Below are 9914 nucleotides of genomic sequence, written 5' to 3' on the forward strand. Positions count from 1 at the left end.
ACTACTTTATCAAATAAAGTGTCCTTGGCTGGCAGTTTTTTTTTTTTTTCTTTTAGTACTGTGAATATATCATTCTATTCTCTCCTAGCCTGGTAGGTTTCTGCTAAGAAATCTGCTTAAACTCTTGTGGAGGTTCCCCTGTATATGATGAATCTCTTCTCTTGCTTTCAAACTTCTCTTTGTCTTTGATTTTTTGAGAGTTTATTTCTAATATGTCTCAGTGAAGTCTTATTTGGTTTGAACCTGATCATAGCAGGGTTTTTAAAGAGGGAGGCAGGAGGGTCAGAGTTAGTAGCAGGAGATGTGACAACAGAAGCGAGAGATTGGAGTGATGAAAGGAAGTGGCCCCGGGTCACAGAATGCAGATGCCCTCTAGGAGCTGAAAAAGGTAAGTAAAGGAATTATCCCCTCAGTCCCTGCAGAAGGAGCCAGCCCTGCTGACACCTTGATTTCAGACTTCTAGCACCCAGAACTGTAGGGATAATAAATTTTATTAGGCCCACATTATCTCCTGCCTAAGTTAGTGTGATGGCTTTTGTGGTAACACTATTGATTATTAATCCAATGACCATTTCTCTCTCCCTCTTTCTATGCTTCCAGAGCCTGCTTCACACTGTTAAGGCAGAAGTGCCAGATGCATACTTTTCCACCTTTCCCTATAACTTAACCATGAGGTGTGACTCAGTTTTGCACAATGGGCGCCAAAGGAAATCCATGGGAAGACAAATGTGAAACATGTTCCTTCCTGAAACAAAAGGAAGAGGAATCGTTGAGAAGCAGCCCTCTTTCCCTTCCTGGTTTTGGATGTTGATGTGTAAGAATGTGTGTGGTAATGTGTGGCATTCAGAAACAATGAGAAACAATTGAGGTAGTACAGTGAAAATTGATAGAAATTAATGGATCCAACAGACTTCAAGAAGGTAAAACCGAAAGCATGTTGTGACACATTGGATTTGCACATGCAGGGATGCCCAGGGCGTCTTAAGTATCAGTTCTTCTTATTCAGATGACATCATCCTAGGGCATGGGTGTAACTTGGTTTCATATAAAAAAATCAGATGCAGTTTCTGAATATGAGATCCTAGACAATAATAATTAAATTTTACATGCAAGTTAGTAAATTAACTGAAAGAAAGTCACATTTTGAGAGTCATAGTATCTGTTTGTCAGGCAATAGTAACTGAAAGGCAAGAGTTAGGATTTTAGATTGGAAGTCTAAGTGAGTATCTTTCTTGGGATAAATAACTTTGCATTCTGGAAGCATGAAGGTGTGTTCGTTGTATGCTTCCTTGTAGCAATTATTAGATGTTGTCCTTTAGCTGCTGTTTTATTATCTCTAATTGTCCCAATTACTTTGCAGGGCTTCATAATTGGAGGACCTCAGCAATGAATTACAGGTGTGCCACAGGTGTGGCCGATCTGCTGGATTTGGCAGGATCTCAGGTGTCAGAGGTCCTGGGATGTCTGCCTCCTCTCCATGAGTCTTGTCAAATTACTCCACTACATCATAAGGATGCATAATGGGAAAAGATTGGAATGTACTGGCCTTTGTTGTTCCTTCTCACAGTGTCTTCTAGGAATGCCCTGTGTCAGAATCCCTCTTGGTGATATTGGGTGATGATCCCAGTAGACAATTACTAACCCTACACTGGTTAAATCTGCCTCGCGAACAATTCTTAAATTCACTCCCTTGCTAATGTTACCACCTTAGTTTAGGTCCACATTATCTCTTGCCTAAGTTAGTGTGATGGCTTTTGTGGCAACACTGTTGATTACTAATCCAATGACCACTTCTCTCTCCCTCTTTCTATGCTTCCAGAGCCTGCTTCACACCATTAAGGCAGAAATGCCAGATGCACACTTTTCCACCTTTCCCTATAACTCAGCCATGAGATGTGACTCAGTTTTGGACAATGGGCCCCAAAGGAAATCCATGGGAAGACAAATGTGAAACATATTCCTTCCTGAAACAAAATGAAGAGGAATCGTTGAGAAGAAGCCCTCTTTCCTTTCCTGGTTTTGGATGTTGATGTGTAAGAATGTGAAGTATGCACCTGCTGAGGGAATCACCATGAAGCCAGCCCTGAATACTGACACTGTCAAGGCCTGAAGCAACTCTGGAATTACTTATGTTCTCATTTCCTATTATTTGTGAAAAATAAATTCTTTCTGTTTAATCAACTTTCAAATGGGATTTTTGTTACTTGCAGCCACAAGCATTCCTAATAAAGTTTTAAACAGGTCTTTCTACCTCTGGGGTTTCTTTATTCTAATTCATCCTCCACAGTCTCAGAGTAGTGATATTTCTAAGGTGTAAAATTGATCATGTCACTCCCATCTTAGTGTATAAAGTGGCTCCTTTGCTTCCACAACACATACAGTCACAGGTGCCCCCTGACTACCTTCCTGGCACCACCTTCCATTAATTATTCTCTCATATCCAAGGCTATGATCCCTCTGAATAATTTCTGGCTCCTGGAAGACACTTGGCTATTTAACATCTTTGAAACTCTGCTTTAAATTACTTTCTCTTTCTTGAATATTTCCTAGATCCAACTATACTCTAGCCAATGTCTACCAGTAAAATATCCCTTTTCAAGACCCAGTTTATGTATCTATCCCCTTCATGCTGAAACATTCCTGCAAGTAGCCCCTACTTCAGGTAGAATCATCCACTGTGTCCTTTATTCCCAAGTCCACAAGGGGAAGCCTCTACAAGGGACTTCTAGGGTAGAACATATAACAGGTATTTCATTTATTTATAATTCCTCATTTAATTACCATTTCTCATTCATCTTTGGATCTCCAGCACCTATACAATGTCTGGAACATAATACATGCTCAATAAATGTCTGTAAGAATAGATGTTTAAAAAGAGGAATGGAAGATAATTTTTGTACTGCATGGAAGATAATTTTGTATTGTATATATCACTGATATATATTCTAAAACTCATTTAAAACATCCCATTCTATCGCATAAGCCTGAGAAGCAGAGGTTTCAGTGAATCAGGATCATGCCACATACTCAGCCTGGGTGACAGAGAGAGACCCTGTCACAAAATAAAATAATCAAAAACAAAAACAAACCCCCAAACAAAAACAAAAAACAAACAAACAAAAACATTCCATTCTAATTTAGCTTTCATTTCTAATAAACGTTAATATGCTGAAGGTGTAAATGTTATATTTGAAGCCAATATGACAGGGATATTTTTACTGTGCACATTGTAGTTGACTCTGTTTCTGAAATTTGTACACAATATATTTCCTGCTCCCTTGTAGTAAGTCAAAAAGCAGAATTTTTTCTTATCTTTATGTCAGGTCTTATTTGAAATCAAAGAAATATGAAAGATAAAGTCAAATTATTTATTAAACAGCATTTTAGGATTGTTATTAAAAGAGGGTCATGAATTTTATCCAAGCCAATAAATATCTAACAATGATTAGCTTATTACTGTGCCATTTAACATGTGAAAATATATTTTTCTCTTTTGTAAACCTTCAAGTTACATAACTTATTTAGGGGGAAAATTTACAAAAGGATATTTTAACAGCAATTGGTTTGAAATGCTGCTGCTTTCTACTGGGCTGCTTCACAATCACATTTCCCCGCATGTTGGATGGCATTAGAGAGGCCACGGATATTTTTAGGATCTGGTTAAGGAGAAGCTGAGTCAGTGATATGTTCAGTTTGGGCATGGTGGGATATATTTATGTGTTTTGCAGCCACTTCTGTATCTAATTAAGCTACTTCTAGCCATTCTTATGTGGGAATGGCTCCCAGGAATTCTTCGACCACTCTGCTGATCTACCCAGAATGTGTGATGTGAAAATGCAGGACCAGAGGCCCTATCTTAGCCTGAGTTTTTCCCGTGGCATACAGCACAGGATGAGTAGTGGAGGGGAAAACAGTTTGAAATGATGGAGCCAGAAGCTAGCCTGTGGGAAAGAAAACTATTATAGTAGTGTGCCAGGCAATTCATAATACAAATAATATTTTTTCTCTGAATTTTGTAATATTTGTAAGTTTTGTTAGTGTTTTTTTTTTTTTTTTGGTGATTTTTTAAAGCATCTCAACAAATATTTACTTTTGTACTTAATTTTATATTTGTTACATTGTATACTTTTTAACAAATGGGCTTTCAAAAATGTGTACTTCCAAGCTTTATGAAATCCTGACTCTTTCTTTGATAAGCCTATTATCAGAATAAAGCTTTCATAGGCTCAATATAGGATTAAATTCGCTATTAATTTTTAAATGACTTGTTGATAAATGATATGTCTCCCAAAATTTTCTTTTGTTAGAATTTTCTGTAGACTTTCTAGAGAAAATCCAAGCTGTTCTCTGTAAATAGGGCTTAAGTTTTAAAAAAGACAACATATTTTAATTACTATTCACGTACAGAGCTAGGTTTTGTGCTGCAGAAGGCAAAACTAGCATCTTGTCAGATTGGGTAGGCAAATGGGAAAATTCATTTAAATAGAGCATCACAATTGACCTTTGGCAATATTTATTCAAAAATTTTAAATTTTCCGTTAAACAATGCTATCTTTTGTCTAAATTTTTTCCCCTTAACATCAGCTTTTCTATCATGAAATATAGCAATGTGATGCCAGTAGAAACAGAATGTAAATCATTCTATGATTTTTAGGGAATGATCTGTGGTTGAATACCTTTATGTTTTGGGAATAAATCTAATTTCAATTCCCTGAACTTGTTTAGCTATAAGCCACATGTCGTGTTTGAATTTTAATTGCTGAATCCCCATAGGCAGGCATCCAGGTTTGCTCACGAAGCAGGGTACTATAGCTGTTTTCATTCTCCAGAATGTGATTATTACACATTGCATATCTGTATCAAAACATCTCATGTACTCCACAAATATATAAACCTACCATGCACCCACAAAAATTAAAAATAAAAAGATTGAGGCCAGGTGCAGTGGCCCACGCCTGTAATCCCAGCTCTTTGGGAGGCCGAGGCAGGAGACTTGCTTGAAATGAGGAGGCGGAGGTTGCAGTGAGTCAAGATTGCACCACTGCACTCCAACCTGGGTGACAGAGCAAGACTCCACTTCAGAAAAAATTACATATATGTGTATATATATATTTAAAAATGCCACTGCTGTAATCTATTTTTCATTAATTAGATTTAATTAATTTAATTAATCTGGCTAGTACACTGGCATGGTTTTGAATTTTCCAAGAGTCTCGTCTTGTTCTTGGATTTAGCCTCTGATCCCTAGCCGCTGATAGCAGGGAGCAAAGTTACCTCTGGGTTATGAATTAAAATCTGGGGGAGCTCATGTGTAATACATATCTGTTTTGTGGCCTTCTAGAATGATTCCTATTACCTCTGTGCCTATTTCTGTTCCATGTGCCCTCTTTGGGTATTTGTTCTGTAAGTTCTCTACTAAGTGCCACTGTAAGAAATCTTAACACAGGTGTCTGGGAATAATATATCAGGTCTTACATGATCCAAGATAGTTTTGATCAGCCTTATCCCTCCTTTAACTCACGTTTGAGAACTAACTCTCTGTTTAGAGAGGCATAACATTCCTTTTTTATCCTGGGGTACACGATCATTCTAAAAGTGAAATAACTGATTTCATATTGTCATCTGGTCCTTTATAATATCATCACATTTGTCAGACAATCTGGTTTCATTAGATCTAAGAGAAAAAACATTCTAAATCTTACCATAAATTTTTTAATTCATTTTTCTGTATTTACCTTATTAGTTTCAACATTTAGTTTAAAGCATGTTTCAGGTCAAAAAATCAAATTTATTTGACAATTCAGTACAAGGATTAATCCAAATATTCCATTTTAAAAGCTCAATACTATTAATTCGAGCATTCTTCTAGAAATGTGATGTTAGGTATAGTTTAGGAGGGGACTATGATTAAGATTACATTTTTAACCAGTTTCCCAAACACGGTAGCTGTAGATAGAGACAGAGAGAAAAAAGAAAGACTCTTTCTCATGAGTCTTATTGTACTTGTCTTCCATATTCCAAAGAAGAGAATCCTTGAAGCATGTGAATACTAAGACATGCTTTAACTTTGAGAATTTTGAGATAGACTCACTATCCATTTGTTATTTTATTTATTAATGTATTTAACACTTATTTATCAAATTCCAACTGTGTGTTGTGGGAATTCAGAGAGCAAGAGGACTGCATAACAGTTAACAACCTCAGAATATTTCTTGATATTATATGCCTGCTTGCAGAGAGTTATATAGGGTCTATAAGACAGAGTGCTTTGAAGTCCTGGCAATGATTTTTTTTTAGGAAGGGAAATAATTTGTTTAAAGTCATGTTCTTGCTGCATTGTATCACATGAGAGCTTTCTTAAGCCACTGTAAAGACATCATAAGCAAGAGCAAAACAAGTTAATGAGCTTTTAAGAATGTAAATTGGTGTCAAGAATGAAAATGAGGGCTTTGTGTTTTTCACCACCCACCAGAGCCAGGATATATAAAGAAGGTTCTGAGACCAGGAATCCATCCCACTGAGGAAACGCACTCCTCTGCTACCTAAGCCCTCCACTCCCGACACCATGCACTGCAACAACTTCTCCGAGGCTGTCTTCCCAGGATGCTACTGGGGCACCTATGGCTACCCACTGGGATATAGTGTTGGCTGTGGCTATGGCAGCACCTACTCCCCAGTGGGCTATGGCTTCGGCTATGGCTACAATGGCTGTGGGGCTTTTGGCTACAGGAGATACTGGCCATTTGATCTCTACTGATTGGCTGAAATCCCCGAGGCGTAGAATCTTCTCTCCCCTGAAGGCTGAGCAGCACATCTCCAGGTTCCCCCTGTATCCACTCCTGCAGTCCTCATTTGCTCATCAACCTCAGAGACACTGCCTTCCAACTTACCTCCAGTCCCAGGGGAGGAAAATGAAAAAGGAGACGCTTCCTCAAGCTGCCTGCCCTGGCTGATGTTCTCTGGGACGTTTTTGGAAACTCGACCTCCTACTTGTCATACACTACTTTTGAAATTTTCATGACACTCATGACTTGTCATGATGAAGTCATGGCTATGTCTATCAAAATCTCAATAAATTTATCTCAACTGGTATAATACTCTCATGCTAGAGTGAAGTTTCCTTTCTTGGTGTGTGCATATTTTCTGTTACATTGGGAGTGGCGGGGGGAAGTGAATTTCTTTTTCTCATGTGGGCATTAGGAACAGTGAGAAAGCAAAGAATTACTGATCCTGTGTGATTAGCAGGTAAGAGGGTGGGTTGCAGGAAATGAATAAAAAGGTTGCCTGTTTGAACCTTCTTAAAATTTTATGATGCCCACCTCCAACCCAATGGAGCACCATTTATTGCTCAGGGTGCCCTTCTTATCTCACTACTTCTCCTCTGCGAGAAAACCCAACACAGGAGGAACTTTTTCAGTCACTTCCATGTTAGTCCAAATGGAACCCACTGCGTTCCCTTTCCCAGGGACTAAGGATTATAGACGAAAGTACCATGTCCCCTAACAAAGGATTCTGGAGCATTGAGTAACAGAGAAGCCACAGACATCCTTTGGAAATCAGAGTTTTTTAGGTGAAGGGATAAATCTGTATCAAACTATCTAAGGTGTCTATTTTGTAGCTTAGAAGCACCCAGGTTATTCACAGCCATGGCAAGTTTCTTAAAGAATCAACAGCAGATAACGAGTTTCACTCTTAAAATATACGAGCTGTAATGACTATTTCTGGAGATATATCAGCTTTTCTCTGTGTTCCTTTAGAGAACGGTGCCATTTCCTTTTATAAGCCAAATAAAAAATGTCTCAATCCTTCTATTGAAAACATCTTACGTATAGTACAAATATTCTTGGTGGTAACAAGATTTGGCTTAACCCTGCTTTTTTACTGAATATGTGCAAGTGATTATATTGCATATGGTTCACTTTGTAGTTAAAAATATAAAGACTATTTGGAAAGGTCATTTCAGAAGACAGTGTTTTCTCTACCATACTTTATTTAATGTATATCTTTTTTAAAAAGTCAGGAAATATTTGATCATTTTCCTTTTTAGCAATAGTAGACAAGATTACAGCCAACAGAATCTCCAGTTTGCAACTTTCTAGCAGCCACGTGTTAATTCATGCTGAGAACTGTGAATTAATTAAACATGCAGGTTAAAATAGAACAGAAAAAGAAAAGCGGGATTTTTCAGAAATCAGAGCATCAGATCGAAATTAGAAGGTTATCAGTCTGTTCTGTAATGATGACTGACTTATATAAAAATTTGGGCTTGAAGGGACCTCAAGAGAGCACCTTATCTAGTGTTTTGGAAATTTCAGTATGCAGCTACCTGAGTAGCTGATTTAAAATTTAGATTCTTTGGCCTTGCCCCTGGGGATTCTGACCCAGTACATCTGGGGTCAGGTCTAGAAATTTAAATTTTTAAGAAGCTCCTGATGGCTTCTAGTAAAGGTGGTCTGAGACTCACACTCTAAGAAGCACTGTTTCAGGTCATTACAGATGTACACTACCCACCCACCCACACCATTTATTTATGACACTGAGTCTTGATAAAGGGAAGTCTTTTACTCAAAGGTACCTAGCACATCTCAACCAGATAAGGACAGAGGGGGGAAGATTCTTTACATCCCCAAAGGAGTACAGGATATACAACATCTGTGTTTAGCACCTTTCAACTTGAGTTAACATGTGGTTGCTAGAAAGTTCCAAACTGAAGAATGCATTGGCTGTGATAATGTCTACTATTTTCAGACAGAGAAATAATCTATTAGGTAGATATCCAGTAGTCTGGTGCTGAAGGCTCAGATGCCATGACCTGCTAAAGAGAAAAAGTATGTTATGTAAGGATTTTATAAATTCATTTTTTCCTATTGCATAGAAATGACAAATTCCTAGTGCACCTACATTACGTAATATCATTTGATGATTATTTTTAAAAACTGAGATTCAGTCTTTTCAAATGCATATACCCAGATCCCATCCCTGTAGATTCTGACGGGAACATCTACGGGGTCTGGGGATTTGTATTTAAAAACATCCCTTTAAGTAATTTGGTTTTATGCCATCAATTTAGAACAATTACAGGGTCTGCTTTCATGGCTGTTCTTTCCCATCTTTTTTAGTTGTCTCCTTTTATTTTGAAATTAAAAACCAGATGATTCCTCCATATTTATATAGAATTCATAAAAATGAAAACAGTAAGTAACATGTTACAGGTAAATTTAAGAAAAGCTTGGAACGAACATTTACTGCTACATTTAAGCTTAATGGTAGTCTGTAAAGAGTGTAGTTAGATATTTGTTTCTAATTGCTTTATCAACTTCGGTATTGATCTGAGCCCAGTTTAGTGCTCTGTACATAATAGAAACTCAATATATGTGACTAGATTATCAGACCACTTTCCTCAATAAACACGAAAAAGATGTTAAACATCTGTTTGCTACCCTCTTGCAGTGCCATTCTTTAATTCACAGCCATTTGTGGGTTGGAAGTTCAATGTCTGCATTTTATGAGGTAGGTTTATCTCACAAAGTCACACAGGAAGTATTGTTTTGATTTTCTATTTCACCATTAATTGCTTGTTTCTTCTAATTGAAAACCAGGCTGTGTATCTTTAACATTTCCCTGCTGAATACAGTTTATATAACTGAGAACTTGATTTGAATATTAAAGGCATCCTATGCATAGAAGAATCTTCTAGAGAGACCCCCAGCAAGTCTAATTAGACCTCCTTTCCTTATCATTAGGCTTCCCAATCCCTTGGCTACTCTGAAGTAATAATTCACCAGTGGTAACTGAATATATAAATGTTAATTTGTATTTACCCATTTGATTCACAGGGGAGGTTTAGAGTCCTACAGAATTTTTCATGGCTAACTAGGATAGATAACATGTTATATGATATCGTATTTAACATT

The 9914-nt window shown here is 37.4% G+C and overlaps 1 protein-coding gene across 1 annotated transcript; it reads left to right on the forward strand.

Moving 5' to 3' along the window:
* Positions 1-6503: 6503 nt before the first annotated feature.
* Positions 6504-7092, forward strand: LOC105545982 (keratin-associated protein 8-1). Its single transcript, XM_011989057.1, has one exon. It carries the CDS (start codon positions 6566-6568, stop codon positions 6755-6757), a length of 192 nt encoding a protein of 63 aa, XP_011844447.1. The 5' UTR covers positions 6504-6565; the 3' UTR covers positions 6758-7092.
* The last annotated feature ends 2822 nt before the right edge of the window (positions 7093-9914 follow it).

Source organism: Mandrillus leucophaeus, unplaced genomic scaffold (assembly GCF_000951045.1).
Source record: "Mandrillus leucophaeus isolate KB7577 unplaced genomic scaffold, Mleu.le_1.0 Scaffold345, whole genome shotgun sequence".
Taxonomy (NCBI): Eukaryota; Metazoa; Chordata; class Mammalia; order Primates; family Cercopithecidae; genus Mandrillus; species Mandrillus leucophaeus.

Excerpts from the sequence above, each read along its gene's own strand:
- LOC105545982 (XM_011989057.1), top strand. The coding sequence starts at position 6,566 with ATGCACTGCAACAACTTCTCCGAGGCTGTCTTCCCAGGATGCTACTGG.